The sequence below is a fragment of the Cydia pomonella genome, chromosome 1 (assembly GCF_033807575.1).
Source record: "Cydia pomonella isolate Wapato2018A chromosome 1, ilCydPomo1, whole genome shotgun sequence".
NCBI classification, from domain to species: Eukaryota; Metazoa; Arthropoda; class Insecta; order Lepidoptera; family Tortricidae; genus Cydia; species Cydia pomonella.
The window spans coordinates 37,005,972-37,030,571 of NC_084703.1; the positions used below are offsets into that span (position 1 = coordinate 37,005,972).

The window sequence follows — 24,600 nt, forward strand, 5'->3', positions numbered from 1 at the left end:
TTGTTGAGCAATACACTTTTGATCAGTCGCGACACTCGTTTAATATAATCACACCTCTATTTCTATTTTGATATAAGTATATATTGTTATCAATAAACACCTTTCCGAATTAAGTTTGCAATTTAACCGCCTTTGTGTATATTTATTATACTTGAATTTCTATAAGTCTGAAACTCCTTCTTTTAAATTGTCAAATAAAAGAAAAATTTATGAAATCGGTTCACATGATAAAGAATTATCCCTGAAAATCCAACATACATACATTAAGGTCGCGCAGATTAGTTTTAATTCGATTTGCCGCTGCTGTCCATACAACCCTACAGACACCATTTTTTTTTCTTGTAAGTAGTTTTTATTTTATCGGGATTTATGTATTCATGTCAAATTGCAGCTTTCTAGCACTAACTATCACGGAGAAAGGCCGCGGACGGACAGACGGACGGACATGGCGAAACTATAAGGGGACTACAGAACCCTAAAAACCACTACGACTTTTTTTAAACTATGTTTTCTACACTAATCGGGGTTAGTATTTTAAAAGTTCGCTAGGTATGTGAAATTGAAAAAAAGATATCTGATAATCTGAGAGGGCCTCGTAATTTAATTTGGTGTCAGAAAGATACATAAATAGCCGGTGCCATTTTTAAAGCGTGCGGGAATCTAATAGGCTTTTCTACATGAATTAGAGTTCACATTTGTCGAAAATTAGTGAGTCCTAGAAGCCCGAGGCCTCCTAAAATGACAACTGAGACAGACTCGTTATAAGTAATTGCCTTTTTGGACTCCCTCGCTGATTTCACGAAATGTCTAAAACTATAGTAATTTATTTGGTATATTGAATAAAAAACTGGAATAAGAAGAAAAAATACCGCTTTACGATTCACGTCACCAGTAATTCAGAAATCACAACTCACAATACCTGCCTGTGGGGTAGGGTATTCAATAAAATATTCAATTAATTTCCAATAAATTATTTTTACATTAAACTTACGTCTCACCTGAATTCTTACTCATTACAAATAATGGTATACATAATAAAACTTAAAACTACCTATATTATTAATTACATTCCTAATACAACTAAGAAATTAGTTTTTTTATTCGTTTAAACTAGATGACGAGAATTAGTCACTCTACAAATTTTGTAGAAATCAGGAAGTAAGTTGTATCTAACGGAGTTGTAGGTAAAAATCGTGGCTATATTCTCGGATATAAAGTCTTTTCTTCCTTTCTCGATCTGTAGGCTTATAAACATGTATGTCACAGCGATAGGTTATTAATATTATCTAGTAGTCAGAATTGGGCACTCGTGATTAAGATTAAATCGAAATGAAATTCAATCAAAGTATTTCTTGAGTAATTAATCGTTACCGATAGGTACTGAATGAAACTAAAGATTCGCCACTCAACTAAATCCAATTGTGATTATTTAATTTGATTGAACTATTTCTGATTGAATTATCTCCTTTAAATGAGTTACTACAAGGTATATATGTAAGTATTATTAATTAATGTATTAGCCTAGGAACTATATGAGTTTATTTCATCATAGCGAATTCAATCTATTTGGAATGTCATTGGATTCGCAATCAAATTGATGTGATTAAGAATAAAGTGAAACTATGTATTTTTTTGCCTAACTCTGCTAATAGTCTTTACGAGAACGTATTTATCGTAGATGTCTATCCGGCCCCAGAGTACATACAAGAACATTGAAATATATATACCTGTACCTTAATGTCTTTTGTCTTAGTGACAATACACAGAAAAAGGAACTTACGTGTTTCAATCTCTGTACATCTATTATCATTATAATCATTAACTCTACACAAATGTAGGTTAACTATTTTAAAATACGACCCGGTATAGTTTTTTTCAAACGTTAAATTAGGGTGACATATGTTTTTTTTCCATGCCATTAACATTTTAGACCAGTCCTTTTTTAACAAAAATAACTCGAATCCCAATAGGACAAAATACATATCTTCGTAGCTTGGAATATCTCGTTATAACAGACACAAATCACCAAAATATATATTATGTTATAAAAATAAAAAGATAAATTTTAATATCGTTGAGTTTCATTACGTAAAACGGAACTCAATAGAATTATATTACCTTTGCAGATTTAATCAAGAATCGTAACAAATTGTTTCTAGTTTCCACTGACACATTCACAACCCTATAATTGCTTTTTGACATGTGTCAGCCTACCCTTCGAGTTTGATAAATACTGTAATGGTGCTATTGCGAGTATTTTCATACTGTGGATAATAATGACTCTGCCATGGATCACACGTCTATGCAGACTTTAATGCAGATGTATCTAATTAATAAGGAAGATAAATCACTGGTCTGATTGCAAATTCCTGACAGCGTAGTCGAAATAGTGTTAATATGATGCCTAAATAAGTCTAGACGGTACAGGAGTTTTACCAACACTAGTGGCACTATACTTTATTCATTATTTATATTCTGAACATTCATAGCATTTTTTCCTGATTCTTTACTAGAAAAACAGATTATACAGGGTGATTTCGGGGTCGTGGAGCAAGAAAACAAGACATCACACATAACTCAAAGATAAATCTAATGATGTTGCTCATTATTTATTATCTTATCACCAATAATTATGATTATTTTTCAGATGACAAGTAGAAAAAAACATTTTTGCATACTATTTGGTCACCCTACTTCAATGTAACGTATTGTCGCTATCCATACAGCGTATGTCAAAAGTCATAGGGTGACCATGATTACTTCATATAAGATTAATTTTACTTGATAAATAATAAAAATTAAACTAATTATCTTTAAATCAAATACTACCGTATGATAATGTGAATCATTTATAGATTTAGAAAAAGTGGTTCTGGATCACGACCCAGAAATCATTCTGTATAATTTATGTTGGTGATAAACAGTACAGTGTGCTGCTAAAACACAGTGCGTAATTCCAACGCCTGGTATTAAAAATAGATATGAACCAACCCAATATCAGCAAAAAAATACAAAATAATGTCCGCCGATTAAACCTCGAAGTTTACTATGGAACATACATTTATTTCACAATATCATGGTTAGTTCAATTGCAAGTGGTTGGAAAAACACCATGCATATCTACAGCATAGAGCTCATTAATTGAGTATAAAAATGAAATAGTTACTAGTTATAGGTCTAAAAAACGCAAAAATAAACACTTTTGTACCAAGTGTGTTGTTTACTTCTTAGGGTCCCTGTAGACGCCCATGAAGAGGACAGAGTTGGTGGGCCGCTCGTACACGAGGTACACGAAGGGGAAGTTGGCCACGAAGCGGGTGGGCTCCGCGGGCCGCGATGACCGGAACCCGAAGATGGCCGTTGCCGCTGCAGCCACGGTTCCTGCGACAAGCGAACTTAACTTAAATACTAGGTAAATAATATATGATAATTTGATACACATATACTTATTAATATTATTTTATACAATCATGATATAAAGCCTACACTTTGGAATTTATTATATGGTGATGATGTTGTGTTGATATCTGACAGTAAGTACAGCATTCAACAAAATTTAGACCAATGGAGGGAAGCCCTGGAAAATAATGGATTAAAAATAAGTAGGACAAAAACAGAATGCAATTGCATGGTCTGCCACTTTAACCGCGTACCGTACATACAGCCGATACTGATTTCACATTAGACATCGTTAAGTTGCCATACGTCAACAAATTGCCAGTAAGAACCAAGGGCAAAGTGTATAAGACTGCAATAAGACCGGCAATACTATATGGCACTGAAACATGGGCTGCTAAAAACATACACATAGAGAAGCTCCATAAGCCATGTTATGTCATGAAGACGTGCCTTTCCATCGCAACATGCAAAAAGGGGAAGCGGTAGACCGCTAGCCACTGTCCAAAGGGGCATGAAAATTCTCTCATTAGAATGCCGCAACAAATGGCGCGGCATGGTTAAGAAAGCCGACCCCGTATAGCGGGACAAAGGCGAGGACAGAGAAGAAGAAGCGTGATATAAGAGATAATTTTTCAGTCGTACGAAGCACGCTGAGTGGACTAAGTAAGGTACGAAATTGAAAAGCTTAACTATATCAGTATTGTATTGTATACAACACTTGTTCTACTAGTAAACTAAAATAATACGTTTTCTACTATAAAACTATAAAATAATTAAACAAAATTAGGTTAGTATCTTAGTACATAAAATGATACATAGTACAAAAAAGGCATCACCGTAATTCTTATTAATTAAATAGTAGCGCGTTGATGTCTTTTGTTCTATCCTTAGGCGATACGTGATTGGTTGACTACTACTTTTATCTGAAGCCTTTCGCAAGAAGTCATTATAAATTAAATTAAATTAAATATCATTAATAGTCTGGTCAAGCCATTTCTGTCAGTAGAAAAAAGCGGCAAATTTAAAAAATGTAGGCACAAGGGGTTATCGTCCCATAGAACATTTCTATTTCGCGCCTTTTTCTACTGACAAAGTTGTTTCACCGAATATATTTCAGGCACATGAGCACTAAGACCCATAGATACCTTACAAACGAACATACAAACAATAATAAAAATCTTAAAATCTAAAAATCATTATGGCGACGCCAATGTTTGTTGCGCCACCTGTTCCGGTGCGGGATTCAGCAGATTCCCACGAAACCGTATTGTTGATTCGGGCGATCATAGTGAAAAGAATGTGATTACGGCCGACCTAGCCAAGGTGACAACCGCTATCGCTACGAGAACGAAACGCTTTGTGTCTCTCTATTACTCTTCCATATTAGTGCGACAGTGACAATTGCGTTTCGATCGCTACGGAGCGTAAGCGATTTGCGTGTTGGCTACGCGGCCAGTTTGGTATACGCGGTCTTAATACAATCAATAAAATAAAGTGACGAGCACTAAGCTTGGTTTACTTTTTATTTAACACTTACTCCTCGTACAATACTCTTCAGTACTTTATGTATTCTAATTAATGTACTATTACGCGGTTCTAAAATGAAGCTGCCGCGCACCGCTTCGATGTGTGACCAAGACAGCGCTATGAATGTACCAGACATATTAGCGCCACCCCGCTCACACATCGGAGCGGCATGCGGAATTGCGGATACTGTATGATTAATATAATACAGGTTGGTAAATACATGTCATCCCCATAATTCATTTTTTTAATGAAACTAGCTAATCAGCTAAAAGAGATCAAACAGAGAAAAATACTTAAACCGCAATTATGCAGATTATTTCCAACAAAATATTATTTGGATCTGCTGAAAAATCGAGTCTCCCATTCAGCCTACATGTACAGTACTAGATATCTATAATTAAATATAAATTAATTCGTTTTAAAAATCGCACTGCAATATGTGATGCCATTTCACTTTGGTAAGCGAATGATATATGTAGGTACCTACTTATATTTAGAAATGCTTGCTTCATGTATAGTAGTCGTTGCTTAACCTTAATGATATAGGTATTATAACTCCAGGCGTTCCAAAATTGAAACGCTTAGACTGTACAAATTTTGCAAGTTGCCTTTAGTCGCGCCTAGACAAGCGATAAAAATTGTGCACGTTCAAACGAGCTGCCGCACACCGAAAGAGAAAGAGACAAGCTTATGTTTAACAACGATAAATGGTATGCGAAAATTAATCATCAAAAACAGATTCATTAATATGTAATGAAATAAATATGGAAGTATTTTTTATCCTTATGTATGAGTATAACCTATCTAGTATCAATAGTTATATTACATCATTACACAACTTAGTCGTTTGCAAGAGACAAACTGCTCTTGGTTATGGATCATTTATATAGTCCGTCCAAGCTAACTATGCACCAAATTTCACAGAACAAATTGTGGATGGTGTCATTATAAACATCATAGAGAATGACGTTTATTATGACCTTCCACACTTTGTCTTAGCAAATGCCATGCGGAGTCAGCTTGGCCCGAATTAACTGTCACCGATTATGCACGTGCGCATGCAGGCAGACCAAGGATTTTTTACCGGAACTGAACCACAAGCTCACCATAATACTACTGAAAACAGCTAGACACCAACTACGTAAAATAATGGGATTAATTACAGGACATAACACACTTAACAAACACCTACACAATATGGGTAAAACAGACAGCCCCATGTGCAGAGCGTGCATGGAAGAAGAAGCAACAACACAACATATTCTCCTAGACCGCAAACAGGTAAAAGTATACAGGAACAAATACCTAGGGACTCCGTGCACACTAGGAGAGGCAGTTAGCAACCTGAAAACTTTGCTAGGCTTCGTGGAGGAGCTGGGGTGGTTAGAGTAGTGCTACCTCGTTTCACGCAAAATAGGCACAATGGTTGTCGATTTGCGGTAAATGCCCAGAAGCACTATGCACGTCCGCTCATATAAGAATAAGAATAAGAATAAGAAACCATTTATTGCCACACAAAATACAATGTTTCACTTAAAAATAATAATAATAGGCATGCGCGGCAAAAGGAACGGACTCAGCGTACGCTGCGTCAGCCATTTTATTACAAATTGATTGCGCAGCGCTGATTTTCAGTCCGCCCCCTCATATACGATCATCTCGCTCGGCAATAACATATAGGGTGTCTCAATAAGAGTGCACGATCTATTTTTTTTTTCATGTATATGGCAACTCTGAAATTTGCCAGCTGTCACCCATGATTATTCCGATTAATAAAAATAACCGGCCAAGAGCATGTCGGGCCACGCTCAGTGTAGGGTTCCGTAGTTACTCTTCCGTCACAATAAGCTAAACTGGAGCTTTAAGTGTAGTAAATGGTACCTTTCACCCGAGTTAAACAAATAGGCAAATTTGCATAATCAGTACCTAATCAAAGTCTTTTTACTATGAAGGGAAAACTTTTTGCGATAACTCAAAAACAGCTAAACTGATCATGTCCGCTATAGTTTTCATTTAATGTCTTTCTTAAGCTCTACTTCCACGATTTTTTTCATATTTTTTGGACCTATGGTTCAAAAGTTAGAGGGGGGGGGACACATTTTTTTTTTCTTTCGGAGCGATTATCTCCGAATATATTCACTTTATCAAAAAATGTTTCTTGAAAACCCCTATTAGTTTTGAAAGACCTTTTCAACGATATCCCACACTTTAGGGTTGAAGCGAAAAAAAAAATTCACCCCCACTTTACGTGTAGGGGAGGTAACCTAAAAAAAAAAAATTTTTTAGATTTCATTGTACGACTTTGTCGGCTTTATTGATTTATATATCCATGCCAAATTTCAGCTTTCTAGCACTAACGACCACGGAGCAAAGCCTCGGACAGACAGACAGACAGACAGACAGACAGACGGACATGGCGAAACTATAAGGGTTCCGTTTTATGCCATTTGGCTACGGAACCCTAAAAATGGAGCGTTACAGAAAAACGTCCATGAAGCAATCGATTTATTGAAGTAACAATTTCCAGACCGGATCATCCCACGAAATTCAGATGTTGACTGTCCAAAAGATCATGCGATTTAACGCCGTGCGATTTTTTCCTTGGGGTTTTGTAAAATCTCGAGTTTGTGCGAATAAACCAGAAACAATTCCTGAACTCATAGCCGAGATCCAACGCGTTATCAGTTAGATAACCACCTTTTGGTCAAAAAGTCATTTAAAATTTCATGAAAAGAGAGAGAAGAAAGTAGGTAAGGCCTGTCATCAGAACCATGAGGGCCCTATTTGCTACATATTTTATTCCATACATAATCGGAACATGTCTCCTTTATAATGCAATATAAATATCATAACTTACTAAAAAATACGTGTTTTTGCATTAAAAAGTGGACTCTTACTGAGACATCCTTTATAAGCAAAAACGTTGTAAGCACAGTAAGTCCAAGCTAACTCCGCACTGCATTGGCAGAGTATGGCATTTAAAGTGATGGCACTTAAACGCCTACAAAAGTATGATGTTAATAGTTTCACTTATTTACTGCTATATTGTTGCAAAAATAGGTTAGACGAACTCTATTACACGTGAAGAGCCATCTGCTTGAGTAGCAGCGGTATAGTACAAATTATCCGAAAGTATTTTTTCCCTGAAACCCGAAGCTGTTGAACGAAAGGCATTGTTTCTTTTGTTCACCGCGGTGGCTACCGAATACCGAATTAGTGAGAAGGATCAAGACCGTTTGAAAGGCAATTTTAGCATCCTACACATATGGCTCAAATTTATGTAACAGCTTTTTGTTATATCCGAATATTCTTACCTATCGTTCTGCATTACCCAAAAGTGTTACCACCGAATGCTTTTACCTGAATTTGAACCATATAAGTAGAACGCTAAAATTGCCTTTTAAACGGGCGAGACCATGTTCACTTAATGACAAATTAAGTAGCCACCCCGATGCACAAAAGAAACAATGCCTTCTGTTTAACAGCTTAGGGCAAAAATCATTTCAGATAATCCTTACTGTACGAGTGGGCAGAAAGTATGCTATCAAGGTCTCTGTACCTTCTTCATCGATTTGGATCTTGGCCTTGTGGACGGCATCGTCGAAGCTGACTTGGTCCTCCGTCAGCGTCGTGAAGTCGGAGGTGCTGTTGAACAAGTCGCCTACTCCCAGAGACTGCAAGATCTGAAACCAAACAACATGTCGTAAGCGTTCTATTTTCGAATACAAACCCATTTTAGAAGGTTAGAAAGAACATATATTTATTAGACGTCACAAAATCTTATACCTTTAAACGAGCTATTCTTGTATATATATATATATATATTTCTGTGATCTCGGAAACGGCTCTAACGATTTCGCTGAAATTTGGTATATGGGGGTTTTTGGGGGTATACAATCGATCTAGATTATTTAGTCTTATGTTTGGGAAAACGCGTGTTTTCGAGTTTTCATGCGTTTTTCTTTCGACGCAGAATATGGTCGCTAATTTCATGTTGCCGGCCACTGTCCGGTCTGGTCCAGCGGGTTAAGACGCGGACGGCTAGAAACGAGTGTTACGGGTTCGAATCTCGCCCGGTGACTAATTTTTTTTATATGTTCAAGTTTATATAATTATAATTTTTTAATTTTTATTGTTTTAGACAAGTTTAATTTAGTAATGTAGTTAAGAATGTCACCTATACACCACCATATTACAATAAATAGTTATAACCGAGCAAAGCTCGGTCGCCCAGGTACTAACAATTAAAGTTGTTCATATTAATACTAAACACAACACAATATGGTAAGCTATGGCACTAGTTTTCGGTGGGCATTTAAGTTAAAATTGAGCAAGTGACAGCACACATAAAAGGTATGTAACTTGTTTACTTATTCCTAGTCCCGCATTCATTATATACCGTCCTTACTTTATTTAAACAATACAATCCTTGAAATTTCTTTTTTTTTTAAGTTTAATAGCAAGTATCGTATAGATGTCGCCAGGAGAGTTGAAGTAATCTTACAGCTACACAGAGTACTACTCGTACCTAATCGCACAAACAGTATTGAATGAATTAATTGACTTAAGCGCACGACATTAAGCAAAAAAAAGAAAAAGACCATAATACCGGCTCTGATAACAGGCCATATAATAGTTGTTTGTGTTATAGATCGTATCATTCACGAGGACGCATGCCTTCACTCGTATTGTCATGTTATTAAAGGTTGCATTTGACAAATCTGCGCGTCATCGTGGATGACACGAACATACAAAAGGGCAAAGTTGTTGTTTAACCTCTCGTGCTAATATTGATACCCGAAACCGAGCAAACGAAAGACTCTAAAATTGAACTACGAGCGTAGCGAGTGGTTCGCAAAGAGGAATCTTAAGCGTCGCGAGGGTTGTAAGGCACAAGGGTTGAACAAATTTTGCCACCGAGTACAACACTAAATTTTTCTCCACATCAAGCAACGCAAGGAAAATACTAACTGTAAAATAATAAACAAAATCAAACGAAATCAATTCAACATTAATGTTGTTAAATATAAATATCAAGTTCAATAAAATTGCCAAATAATGTGAACAAATAGATTTTTATGAGAGATTTGCGTTTGACGTATATGAATATATAAGTTGTAAGATATTTTTGTTGTAAATTGAAATATGTTTTAATAATTAATATATTTCAGTACCTATATTCTGTTACGGTTGATAAAATCATGGTTGTCCACAACAAGTGAGAGATTATGAAAAATTGAAGGTAAATGTTTTGTTTACATTATTTGCCATTTCTATTGAAGCCTATTTTTTTTATACCACGTCGGTGGCAAACAAGCATACGGCCCGCCTGATGGTAAGCAGTCACCGTAGCCTATGGACGCCTGCAACACCAGATATATATTACATGCGCGTTGCCTACTTTATATCAATACTTACTGGCCTCAGGGGCAGGCTCTTCTCAACGGTGAACTTGGGGATCTCGACGATGACCTCGCGGCCCATGTAGCTTTCCTCCACTACGGCGGCTAGTCGCTCGGGTGTCAGGTTGGCTATGATGTTCTTCACACCTGCAACAAATCAAAAAACAAGTTAAGTTTCATGCATCAGTCTCATACATAGAAAAATGAAAATAAAAATAAGTATTTTTTTTACAAGGGACCCAATTTGTTACTTGATACCAGAGCAAGCGAAAGATTCCAACGTTTTGAGCGTTCGTTGCAAGGATTTCAAGACCCGGGGGCTCAACAAACTTTGCTACCGAGTGAAACAAAAAAAATTACACCACACCAACGCGAGAAAAATGTCAAAAAATTACAAATTTTAATTTGACACCATTGAATGTTATTAAATATTTATCATTCAAATTCATCATTTAAAAGTCAATTTCACCAGCCAATACGAGGAAACAACTCAAAATTTGCATCTAGTTACACGATATTTTCGTAAAGACCGTAAATTTCAAGTAAAACGCGAATTTCTCTTGGATGGTACACATTTTCCAAGATGGCTGCGATTCCTCAAGGTCCCCAATTGTAAAATGGTGTGGGCATGAAAAGGGGCCTTTAATTTATATACATACCAAATTTCATGACTGTTCAAGAGATTTCGAGGTTGGTCCTAATCCGATTGTGCTATGACATAAGTATTGTGTCATTTGTTTTGTATTCCTTGAAAAACAACAAACTACACACGCCACGGACTGCAGCTGACCACGAACTTCGGACACTTTTACCAGCACAAATAAGAATACGAAGACATCAGGTATGACCTGTGGAAATCTGACACTAATATATTTTGCCTAGAGTAGGGCCAAGCAAACTCTCCATATGGCTTGCAACGATTTGTCATGTCTGTCGGATGTTACAATGTCTTCATTAATGTCAAATTTGGAATAGAACTCCCGGAATCGCTAATTTCATACATTAAGGTATGAATTAATTAAATATGCTAAAGGTTATTTGCGCCTTCTAGGGTTATATAGCCAACTAACTCCGAGTTAATCGTATAACCGGGAGTTATACAGTACAGTTCAACCCGGTTTAAACGGCTTACTCCGAGCTAGTTGGCTAACCCTGCAACGCGCAAGTAGCCCTAATTTAGTAGTAAAGTAGCCGCATTACCATTACAACGCTGTTAGTAAAAGAAAAAAATACCAACCTTCCTTCATAGAGTAGGGCGGCAGGAGGATGTACATGCTGATGTCGTTGCCTTTGTAGGGCAGCTCCAGAATCTGTGCACCGAGGTCTTCGCTCACCACTAGAAATTAAATAAGTATAACTTACTTCAATATAATACGGGCCGTGGTATACATGTATACTAGAATAAACGTCATTAGGATTCTAAAGAACCCGATTTATTTTTTAATTGTGTTTATTATTAGATAATAATGCATTACTGTTTGGGGAAATCGTTAAACAGCACAATACTTAATACTTACTGAAATGGAAAGTGCCTTTCTGCTTCATAAACGGTACCAGCGTTTGACGAGTTTCAGAAACAAAGAAAGCCTCTTTCTTTGTCCTTTCTGCGGGGAATTTAGAGGCCCAGACGCCTTTGAAGTAGGCGGCGTTGGCGAGCACCAGCTTCGTGGTGTGCGTGATGCCGTCCTCCGGGATCAACGCCTGGATATGGTTCTTCGTCGCCGCGGCCACCCACTTGTTAATGTGCTCGCGTGCTTCCGAGGGCGTTTCGTGGAAATTCTGGAAATTACAACCACTACAATTATTTACGTCGTTTATGTATGAATATTTACAAAGGCAATGTACCTAGATTGTAAACAACTATTGCTAAAAACCATGCATAATTGCGTTGCACTTGCGGGGAATGTTTATAGCTGTAACAATTTCGATTAAGTATGCTTTGGTTACCCAGCTAATTAAAACATAAAACATTACTTCACAGGAAAATCCAAGCTAAAAAATTTACATACAGTTTAGTCATGATTAACAATACCGGTAAGCGTTCCTAACACTCTAAAGAACAGACCTATTTAGCTCTTTAGTCATATTTACTTACAAGTCTCTCTAGTTCGTCCTCGAAGATGTCGAGCAAGCACTGCCTGACGTCGAGCGTTTCATCGATGAACATTTTGTTGGCGCTGTTGAACTCATAGCTGGCGCTGTTGTTATTCGTCAAGCGGGACCGGCGGTCTACCTTGTATGCTGATATCAAATTGATTTTATCCTAGAACAATCAAGAACTTTACTAGTAGGTATAACGTTGTGTCTCCCTATAACACGTTATCATGAGCAGCAAACACGCAACGTTTTTATTCTTTTAAAATACCGAAGCGTTAGCGAAGGTCTCCGTTTTGACTCGAACAAACGCTTTCGTATGTCCGGATGTTCTCCTCTATAGGTCGCAATTCTCAACCGTTAGTTAGCGGAAAACATGGTGGTAATTTGCATAAAGGACTTAAGTGTCATTGGCATCTAAGACATTTAACACCATTGCGAGTACAGTCAGCTGCAAAAATAAGGATTGAGAGAATCGTCTCATAAATATGGTACTACGCTCTTATTACACTGGAATAAGATGCTATGGGGCATATTTTTGAGTAGGACGTACACCCATATTTTTACACTTGACTGTACGCTGTGATAATGACAAAAAAAGAAATAGAGTTTTTTGTTTTTACACTTTCAAGCTTATGGATCTTAACGCGAGATCTACAGCTCACAAAGCCACTAGCAAGTACAATTAGGTAGATACAAAAATGGCTGACTCACTATATAAAGGCATTATTTACCAGAATTTAATAATTACATGAATAAATAACTATTTATCAGACCTGAAAATGACATTTAGTTACAAAATACAGGTAAAACATTGACATATATATCTAAGGTAAAGCGATTAACATAATAGAAGCTAATGTCATACTTACCAAAGATTTTTCTATCTGTAGTGACTCCTTCAGAGACGCTTCCGTCTGGCCCCCAGCAGAAAAGTAAGCTAGCAGTAGAGAGTGGTATACTGAGAAAGGCGAAAAGAATATATTGTCGGTGGGATACGCGTCATTAATGGAGTTAAACAAATTTAGGGTGAACTCCAATTGGCCCCTATAAAGAGACGTGCGAGCCTCAGGGTCCAGTTTCTTAGCTGAATCATCTTTATAGAAGCATTGACCAGTCACCGTCGCAATTATAAGCAACCCGAGGGCTACTATTTTGAACATGTTGGATCTGAAACAATGGATAATAATTTTAGTGTACGCAATAGACACCTACTATGGGATTTCTATACCTACCCGAAAGTTGAGTAAATGGAATTAAATGCAATTGCTATATATTCCTACCACCAAGCCAACACATACGTCAGGGGCAGTTTAGCAAATATTGAGGTCAGCCAGATATCAGACTTCGGTCGAGCTTATAATTATATCCTTAATGTACAGCCTGTAAGCTATATCGTTAATTTTAGAGAATAGAAGAGACAAAAATGTTTTCAGTGTATGATATATGACCAATATACGTCAAAGATCAGACCTGGTCAGGAATATGCTTGCTGGCTCTACCTAATTATTAATCAAATGTAAAAAGTATAGCATTCTTAAATTATCGTCACGAGTTTAATTTTTGTTACATTTTATCCGAGAAAATTGCTATCTTAAAAACCCATTATCCCTATGACTATGAATCTTAATATAATTAATGTATATCCTGAATTATTCTTGACTCACCATTGACTAATGCTCTGAGCATGTAATTATATGTATCATTACCTAATGTTATAGTTCTCCAGCTGGCTTATCACTATTGGTAATTACCTAATTTTTTTAACATGTCACTGTTTGACCTAACGTACGGCTACATCATTTATTTATTAAGGTGTGAATATTAATGAAAACAAGACAAAATATAATGTATATTCATGTTAGTTGCCGTTAGTTTATATTGAGGTAGGTATCTTTGATCATAACCATGAAACACATCACATCACACTTCCAGCTGACACGAGAAGCATGTAAGGTATCTTCGTAACCGTTCAGCTGGACAATGACAATCGAGAGGCAGGGGTTAGTGTCTCGGGTGAGCGGTTTTCACCACGCTTTCTCTGCGAGACGAGTGCCGGCGCCGGCGCAGCACCGCGAGGCCCACGCAGCGGGGGGCGCACGGCGCACCGTCCTCCAACCACGCCCTCATCAAACGGTCTTGACGACCGTTTGATGTCATCTTATCTTGTAAATGTCTGTTGTAAATACATGCATCATTGTTCAATTTTATCAATAACTCGTTTGTAGACTGTCTGTAAGAGAGCTCTCTGCAGCAAAAACCACATACCGTGAGCCTCCTTTTTAACGCACTGCAGCGTTAACAGAATTCTACAATGAAAGTACACAATAAGGGTATATTCTTTTTAACGTATCTTTATTCTATATTGCACAGCAAAGTACTTTCCAGAACAGACGATTAATAAACAAGGTCAATTGTATCCGCCACTTTATTACTTAATCTTATCTGATTGAGTGATTCACGGGACAGCTGGGAACTAAACATTTAAATACTCATTAGTAGAATTTGAAAGTGCTCAAAATTATCACAACAATGTTCTCCTATTAATAAAATTATCCTGAAATAATTTTAAACATTTCACCCGCTTGCTGATGACTGTATAAAGTAAGCAGAGCATATATTTTACATAAATTATATCTATTAGAAACACGTTCTAGAATAAAAATGTACCTAACGATAATGAATGACGAACTTCACATCTGTCCATATCCAGCGTTTCTGGCTAAATCAATACCTACCAACAACACGACCGCGGAAATTGATATGTGTAAATAATGTGGTAAATTAAAAAAAAGTAACAACTAGATACTTGTAAATCTACATTAAATAATTTATTGGTTGTTGAAACCTGGTTTGGCGATGACGATGATTTTCTAGATGTAGACCCGTCGGACATCCTCAAATGAATAAACCAAAATTACCAAAGGAAAATGTATCTTAATCTAAGTATCTCAAGGCCGGACACGCAGCCGGAATGTCTCTCTTAATTCATAATCTGAATTTAGATTCTTAATTCATTGAGCCCGGAATTCCATACAATGTCATTAAGTCATTATGTTCCCCACACACATTCTGTTTTTTCAGATTTAGTAGATCAGAAAGTCCCATAGAAATCTATATGGGTATATTTGGTAACAGTGCAGTATGATGTCCTGAACACACGGAAATGATTTTTTATAGCAAAGACTGTGCAAGTGTTATTTAAACGTCATAATTTTAGAGAAGTTTGACGCTAAGTAAGTAGTTTGGGGCTATTCAAATCTCTGCCAACCTAGTTTGGTCTAACTCTACCCATATCCGAAATAACTTGGACGGATTGTAATAGTAGTAAAAGTAAAGTAACCTGTAACCTTAATTACCGACCTACAAGTTATGAATTTCTCAGATCGTACTGTAAGAATGATACTGACGAGCGCTTAGAATTTAGAAAATGAAAATTAATTAATTAAATTCATTAATATGAATTTGCCCCAGTTGACATTCATCGGAAATATTAAGACAGACGTTCCTGAGACAACCTGATCAATCGGAATGTTTAAGACATGTGTGAGGCAAAAAAATTACGAATCTGAATTCAGATTATAATTCAGAGAGTCATATGAGGCTGGTCTAAGTTTAGCTAATGTATGCTACCCATATGCATTTGAAATAAGCAATTAAACTTATGACAGCATAGTTCATATATGTAGACAACGCAACGTCGATAGACTGGTTTTCTGAGATAAGGTCAGTTGTACGTCAGAGGAAATCCCGCTCTCGGGCAGATATAAAATCGAACAATACTGTTCATGAGCCACGGATTTCCCTCGTCGGTGAGCTGAGCCGACTCTCGCAGAGAAAGTCCGCCGCGTCACCGCCTCACCGGCACATATATTACACAATACCGGACCGTAAACAGTGTCAGTGTTATTCTTAGAAACAGTTTTTAAAAGAATCTTCGCATATTGTTCCAACTGCACTTCGTACCGTAGAAAAATGCAATAAACAATTCGCAATTCTTTTTAAGATTTATGGTTAAGCCATAGCAGAAATCTTTTCAAAGCTAAGCCAAAAAATTACCTTACATGAGTCGCAATAATCTTCCATCCAGACTAAATTATAATATTCCAAAGGTCAATGGATTTTCCAAGAATAGATATTAACATTTGCGTTAGTTGTTGCTAACCATTTCAAATATATTGCGGGACTTTTTGTAAACATATATTATTCCTATTCGAGGGTAGCGAATTCTCTCAAGGCGGATGGTTTTTCAAGATACAATGAGGCCACACACACGTAACGTTTGCATAAGATCCTCCACGGACAGTGCTGCGTTAACGGAATATCAATTAAATACAACTCAACAGCAGTAATCGAGGGAACGAAAACGAAAAATGCAGCACTTACGTTTTAACTGCATACTCATATTTATATACTTTAGGGCATATAACAAGTCTGCAAGGTGGTTAGAAGAACCAATTGTTTACGATTGGAATTTGTTTTAGTGGTATAGACGCTATAGGTAGCAATTGATGGACGTGTAGTGTATGTATATAATGTATATCATAAATAAAAAATATAATATAGTAGTTTTACGAAGACAAGCATTATTCTTAATTTTTAGGGTTCCGTAGCCAAATGACAAAAAACGGAATTATGGATTCGTCATGTCTGTCTGTCTGCCCGTCCGTATGTTCTGTTTTCTGAAACTATTAGAACTATACTGTTGAAACTTGGTAAGTAGATGTATTCTGTGAACCGCAGTAAATTTTTTACACAAAAAGAGAAAAAAAAAACAATAATTTTTGGGGGTACCCCATACTTAGAACTGAAACTCAAAATTTTACTTTCATCAAACCCATACGTGTGGGGTGTCTATGGATAGGTCTTCAAAAATGATATTGGTTTCTAATATTATTATTTTTCTAAACTGAATAGTATGCGCGAGAGACACTTCCAAAGCGGTAAAATGTGTGTGTGTGTGTGTGTGTGTGTGTGTGTGTGTGTGTGTGTGTGTGTGTGTGTGTGTGTGTGTGTGTGTGTGTCTGTAACTTCTAAAATAAGAGAATGATGAAACTAAAAAAAATATATGATGTACATTACCATGCAAACTTCCACCGAAAATTGGTTTGAACGAGATCTAGTAAGTAGTTTTTAGCATTAGAAAGAACTCCATAGATCTAAGCGTGCAGTTTTTATTAGGCTCTATAATTGTTCATAACAATGGAATCATCTCATGTAGCATGGTCAATACCTACTTATAATTTACTTCAAAATTTTACCGCAAAAAGTGCCCAATTGGGAACCTCAGGCCTACTTCTGCAAAGTTTTTTTGTTCTGCGAAGGTTTCTTAAAGAATCTATAACTATTTAATATTGGTTAGCAACTATTTTCATTTAAATTTTATTAAAAATTTGTTTATATATTTGATACGCTGTTGTTTTTAGGGTTCCGTACCAAAAAGGTACAAAAGGAACCCTCATGGCAGGACTTTGTCCGTCCGTCCGTCTGTCACATTGCTAAATATCTCGAGAAGTACTTATGCTATCGATTTGGAATAGTAATGAATAACGAATAACGCTAACCCAGACATATTGGAAGTGATATTTTTAGGGTTCCGTAGCCAAATGGCAAAAAACGGAACCCTTATAGATTCGTCATGTCCGTCTGTCTGTCCGATTCTGTCACAGCCACTTTTTTCCGAAACTATAAAAGCTATACTGTTCAAACTTGGTAAGTAGATGTATTCTATGAACCGCATTATGATGTTTACACAAAAATAGAAAAAAAATAATAAATTTTGGGGGTTCCCCATACTTAGAACTGAAACACAAAAAATCTTTTTTCATAAAACCCATACGTGTGGGGTATCTAAGGATAGGTCTTCAAAAATGATATTTAGGTTTCTAATATCATTTTTTTCTAAACTGAATAGTTTGTGCGAGAGACACTTCCAAAGTGAAAAAAAGTGTGTCCAGGGGGGGCCCTGTAACTTCTAAAATAACGGAATGAAAAATCTAAAAAAAATATATGATATACATTACCATGCAAACTTCCAACGAAAATTGGTTTGAACCAGATCTAGTAAGTAGTTTTTTTAATACGTCATAAATGGTACGGAACCCTTCATGGGCGAGTCCGACTCGCACTTGGCCGCTTTTTTATTTTATTTATATAATTATGGAAAAATCCCAATATAAACAGGGGGCAAAATTTTAAAGTCTAGTCACTAGGTCAAGTGGGGTATCATTTGAAAAAGCTCAAATTGATAACATTTCATATTTCTGACCCTGTAATTTTATTGCTTCTCTACATTTTAATTGCAACGAGAAATACGCTGATAGTATTTTTTTCACTAAGAATTGTATTTAATTTATTATTAATTATTTAATGGGTACTCACTCTAAAATGGCGTAACTCCAGTTCAACGCTAGAAGCTAGTCTTGTCTCCATCGAAAAAAAAACTCACTGACAAGACGTTGTCATTGTCAATGTTTTAAACTGGTCCGTTGTTGTTTTAAAACAATTTTGATAAAATATCAGATTTCTACGACGATTTTGGATATAATAACGGATACTGATACGTTAATACGACACCTGGCTTTCATACGGATACAACGGACCGACGGATAAACACTAACGAATGTAAGTAATGTAATTAAAGGTTTTTCCGATATCTTCGACGAATTATTTTTGCAGTAGGTAACGGACGAGACAATATTTGATATACTTTGGTGGAGTATATGATTACCTCATCGATCCATACACGGCTCTGTCCATTTTAAAAACGATTAGTGGATAGTAACTTAATTATGTAAATAAATCTCTCTTTGTTTTGAATTTTAATCAATACGTCGTATTTAATGGACAATGTCAAACCCAATATTGTGACAACTATTTTTTCCTTGTGGTGAATGGCATTGGCATTTCACCTATTGTGCCGTAGAATTGGTAAAATTACAACTTTATTTTTACTCTTTTGTATGTCTTGTTATAAGTGATATTAAATTTATATAAATATATTTAATATTGCTGTGTTCAGGAAGCAAAATTATATTATATTTCAGGTGTTATAAAAATGAAATGTTGTCAATTGAACATGATAAAACAGTTTTTTTTTTTTGTTCATAGTGAAACACAATAGGAAAATGTGAAAAAAATACCATTACCCCCCCCCCCCCCCCTTATCTCCGAAGTTTACGAATGAAAAATTATGAAATATTTACATAATAATGACATTATCATAAAGATTACATGAAAAATAAAATCAGACCTCTACTTGATAAGTTTTGCAATTTAATCCCGTTTCCGGATGTTTTTTATAGTTTAAATTCCTCTGAGATTACACTAAAAGCACCATCTTTCAAATAAAACAAAAATAATTGAAATCGGTTTACATGATAAAGAATTATCCTGAAAAACCAACATACATACAGATCGCACAAATTTCATTTCATTTCATTTCGTTTATTGCAGAACCATGGTTACATTAAGGTGTTAACATGTATTAAGTGCATGCATGGTTACCCTGTCCCCTGTCAGGGCATAGCAACATACTAATTTCTAAAATAAATACATAATCAAACACAAAATAGCATTCACGTAATACTAGGAATTCCTTACAATTAAAATAAAGCAGTAACACTAAAATTATTAAACATGTCATAAATATTAGTTCTAGTCACTTAGTTAGCCAATTAGCTCATAGATGGCGCTGGACACAATTATGCTAATAGTATACTTCTGGTCAAACGTCTTACGTGATTATAGTTATATGAAAAAACTGAAAGTCTGTACGGAACCCTTGGTGCGCGAGGTAAAGGAACTCTCACTTGACCGGTTTTTTTTTTATTTACTTGTTTAGCATATTTGATCCAGAGATAGGAACTATTATCACGGTATGTGAAAGGCCGTCTTTTCAATCCACAATTTTTATTTCACCCACATTAACGTGATCTTGTTAAGTTGTCTGAAAATCTTCGCGGCATTGCGTATCTTGGTGATCAACCCTTATAATTATTCGAACAATGCTTATAAGATGTCACAGCGATACGATACCGATCTGTCAGTATCAAAAATGACGTTTTTGGTTGAAGAAATGTTACTTATTATGACACTGACAGATCGGTATCGTATCGCTGTGACATCTTATATAAGCAGTGTTCGAATACGACCGTTACCTACGCGAGTTTCACGATCAGAACGAATTTTTAATGAAGATATGAGTACGCAGGCGATGCTATAATTTATTACATGTGTGCAAAGATGTGCGTAGCCGAACCCGCATACGTACGAGTATCTGTTAGATAATATTTGTTATGTTATTGTAGTCGGTAGACTTAGGTGTCGCGAGTTAGAATACGGTATGTATCCGATTTTATTTTAGAATATATGTTACCCAATTTTTACCGAAAGAAACGGGTCACTTAAAAAATATGTTTCCATACAAAGAGATAAGTTTTAAATACTCTTGAGTATAGAGACCAAAGAGGTATTTAGGTATTCAATACGAATGAAGTAGGTACCACAATATAAACATAAGTTTAACAATAGGTAAGTATACCTATATTTGTTTTGCAAGCGCGAGACATAAACGCAGTCTACCAGTGATTAACAACTAAATTTTAAACTTACCATTTATATCAAATAATTTTTTTTAAGCTACATATTCTTAGTGATGAATGTGTCGTTTTAGGAAATTCTTCACAGTAAATTAGAAAGCGCGCATGATGTTGATGATTGGTGGCAGCGAACGGTAACACACACAACCATATACTATATATACTTTTGTATTACACAAGTTGACCTAACAGGCAGTTAATTCATGTGCAGTCAACCAGGTTAAAACAATAGCAGGTCGAGTTTTATGTGAAAACAGCGTCCGGAAAATTTAAACAAGCGCTGTTCATTACTTACTTTACAAAGTAAGAAGAATATCATAATAAAGCTACCGGTTAATTAGGATAAAATAAGATCATTTATTTATATACAACAATTTATAACAACATAGCACGCAGTTAGTAGACGGAACATTTATAAAGATGATTACTTAAATAAAAATAACTTAACTCACCGTCCGTGAAATCCTTATGGCAAGCACAAATGGTATTTTGGAAACTCGTTCGTCGTCTGGTTGCCTAACTGCGGTTTGCCTGAACGGACGTGGTATATGGTCACTAAATTAAAATAATATGAGTTTTAAACAGAATTTCGAGTGGTGTGTGTTGTCGCCAGCGGCGCGCTACGTCGGTTCGTGGAGAGACTCGAAGCCTGACTGAATGAGGGCCAGTCGCTATCCTCTTTTATGTTAGTGTTGTTAAACTGGTAGGTATGCGTTTGCAGAGCCACTTCTGACAATTCAACCAGGTAAAGGAAACCGGACAAAACTTTAAGTTTTTGCACCGCCCACGCAGAACGTCCAAATTAATCTCTATTGTGCGATATAATCTTAACAATTACTTTACTAGTTCGAGCGGACAGCTGCCTAACTGTAACTGCCACAAAATTGATTGCCGACCACGGCGAATAAAGCTCTACTAATTTTATAACTTTACCCACGGGAATTTAAATTACCGACTAAGAGCAGTCATTGGTTCTTTAGAAGGCAAGTGTAGGTCGTGTTCTGAAGTCGCGTTTCAAAGTCAATGCAATCAAAAGGTGCAATCATATGTGTTACATGTTTTGAATTGACCTAGAATTATTAATATATACACTGGTTACAAGGTGTTTTATAACAAAATAAACGAATAATGAAATGTGTGAACTGTTAAAAAACGTCGTGTCATTTTAAATGCAAACGGAACGCCTCATGGTAAACAATTACTATCACCCATGGACACCCGCAACAGCAGAGGGATTGTGAATACCTACTGTGTACTATGCAGTACGCACAGTGTGGCAATACCTTTATTTGGCAGATAACCTTTTTATTTGTCCGCAAGTAAAGTCCGTTCCAGATTTGATGTGCAAACGGACACGACCACCATGAAATCTGAAGTCGATGGTAGTATAAGTATGTAGATAATAAAAGTTAAGGTGCAAAAAAACTTCGCACAGTTCACGTGATTTAAGTATTAGGTACCTTCTGGATTTGAGTATTAGGTACCTAGACCAGGGTTTCTAGAACAGATTAGACCGCAGTTTGAATTCTATCTTTATAGTGGTGTTCATAGGCTTCTAGAAACCCGACATTGCCAGGCTGCAACGTTGTACCGTTTCTCCCACCAGCCCGTTCAATTTCCCCCTTACAATATTCATAACTTCGCCGTCGAAAAAATCACATCTTTTCACAAATCGGACTTATTCTGTCGCGGTCAGACGATATTGTTATCTTGGCTAAGCCCTCTGGTATATCGTTAGTAAGCACATTTTTATAGTTTCGCCATGTCCGTCTGTCCGTCCGTCCGCGGCTCTGCTCCGTGGTCGTTAGTTCTACAAAGCTACAATTTGGCATGGATACATAAATCATTCATGCCGACAGAACGGTTAAATAAAAACTACAAATAAAAATTAGACGACAGAAATATTCATGGCGACAGAACGGTAAAATAAAAACTACAAATAAAAATTAGACGACTGAAATACGAGTATTCATGGCGACAGAACGGTAAAATAAAAACTACAAATAAAAATTAGACGACAGAAATATTCATGGCGATAGAACGGTAAAATAAAAACTACAAACAAAATTAGACGACTGAAATATTCATGGCCACCGAACGGTAAAATAAAAACTACAAATAAAAAATAAAGTACTACCTCCTATACAAAATGATTTTCTTTTTCTTTGACCCAATAGTGTCGGGTATTATTGAATAGGTATTTCAAAACGAAAACGAGTCGAAAAACCATTCTTTGATAAAGTTAATATTCTCGGAAAAAATCGCTCTGAAAGAAAAAATATGAGTCCCTCCTCCCCCTATATTTTGAACCATGGATACAAAAAATATGAAAAAAATGCAAAACAATAACTTAAAAAATACTTTCAATGAAAACTAAAGCGAACATGATCGGTGCAGCCGTTATTGAGTAATTACAAAAAATCTTCTCTACTCGGTAAAAAGACGTAACAAAGCGCTGCGAAGGTACTCCCTTAGTCAGTCCCTTATGCTTGTAATGTACAAGATAGTTACTAAACGTAAACATTAGACCCGGTTTCGCCTGTTCTGACAGAATGGTTACTACGAAACCCTACACTGAGCATGGCCGGACATTCTACTGGCCGATTTTTTTCTCTCGGGCACTTCTGCCACAGCAGTAGGTAATCAAACTATAAACTTTTTAAATTTTTAGTACCTAACCCACAGAAAGTGTTGTAATGTTGTATAAGAATACCTACTAATTAAGTGTTGTTATGTACCTACATTAAATAGAACACTGTTTTATTTATTTATTTCTAAGTGGGTCATGAATACCCGTCATAAGTTATTCTGCTGTCATCGAAAGTATTGTGTAAGTCACATCTTGAAATTCTCGGTCTGTTATTACAAAACTACCCCTCGTTTTGTATCATCCTATAATCCCTATATTTAATATTCAGAACAGTTGTTATGTAACTGTTGTATAAACTACCTACGAAATTTAATTGCGCTATGGACACAACACATCAGGACAACGCACTAGGTCCAGTCTTTGGCGTAACTATCAAGGTGTAGGTAAATACAGATATTGTAGCCTCCCCTATAGCCTCACCAATAATCCGAGACTGAAATGGTGCCTTTCACCCGAGTTAAACTCTCTACTTTTCATTTCGAATACGAGGAAAGTAAAGTACACGTGTATTTAAAAAAAAACATGACTTTAACTACTACTTTTATACTGTACTTTCAATTAACGATTGAGGTAAAAGTATCGTGAAATGGGAATATTAGAATGGTCAAGGTTCTTTACATACTATACGTCATAAAAATAAAAATAAAAAATTTTTTTCATCCAACCCATACGTGTGGGGTATCTAGGGATAGGTCTTCAAAAATGATATTTAGGTTTCTAATATCATTTTTTTCTAAACTGAATAGTTTGCGCGAGAGACACTTCCAAAGTGAAAAAATGTGTGTCCCCCCCCCCCCCTGTAACTTCTAAAATAACAGAATGAAAAATCTAAAAAAAATATATGATATACATTACCATGCAAACTTCCAACGAAAATTGGTTTGAACCAGATCTAGTAAGTAGTTTTTTTTAATACGTCATAAATGGT

The 24,600-nt window shown here is 36.1% G+C and overlaps 1 protein-coding gene across 1 annotated transcript; it reads right to left on the minus strand.

Annotated features, from left to right (window-relative positions):
* Window positions 1-955: 955 nt before the first annotated feature.
* On the minus strand, window positions 956-21,773 carry LOC133521752 (serine protease inhibitor 88Ea-like). The gene is made up of 8 exons (XM_061856821.1): window positions 21,475-21,773; window positions 13,295-13,592; window positions 12,424-12,591; window positions 11,846-12,107; window positions 11,566-11,664; window positions 10,345-10,475; window positions 8,486-8,609; window positions 956-3,381 (listed from the first exon to the last, which is right to left on the minus strand). The coding sequence occupies exons 2-8, from the start codon at window positions 13,583-13,585 to the stop codon at window positions 3,221-3,223; spliced, it is 1,236 nt and encodes a 411-aa protein (XP_061712805.1). The 5' UTR covers window positions 13,586-13,592; window positions 21,475-21,773; the 3' UTR covers window positions 956-3,220.
* Window positions 21,774-24,600: the final 2,827 nt, after the last annotated feature.

Coding starts and splice junctions, on each gene's coding strand:
- LOC133521752 (XM_061856821.1), bottom strand. CDS start 13,585: ATGTTCAAAATAGTAGCCCTCGGGTTGCTTATAATTGCGACGGTGACT. Junction 12,108..12,423: donor AGGACGAACTAGAGAGACTT/GTAAGTAAATAT, acceptor TGTAATTTCCAG/AATTTCCACGAAACGCCCTC. Junction 10,476..11,565: donor GCCCTACTCTATGAAGGAAG/GTTGGTATTTTT, acceptor GATTTGTTGCAG/GTGTGAAGAACATCATAGCC.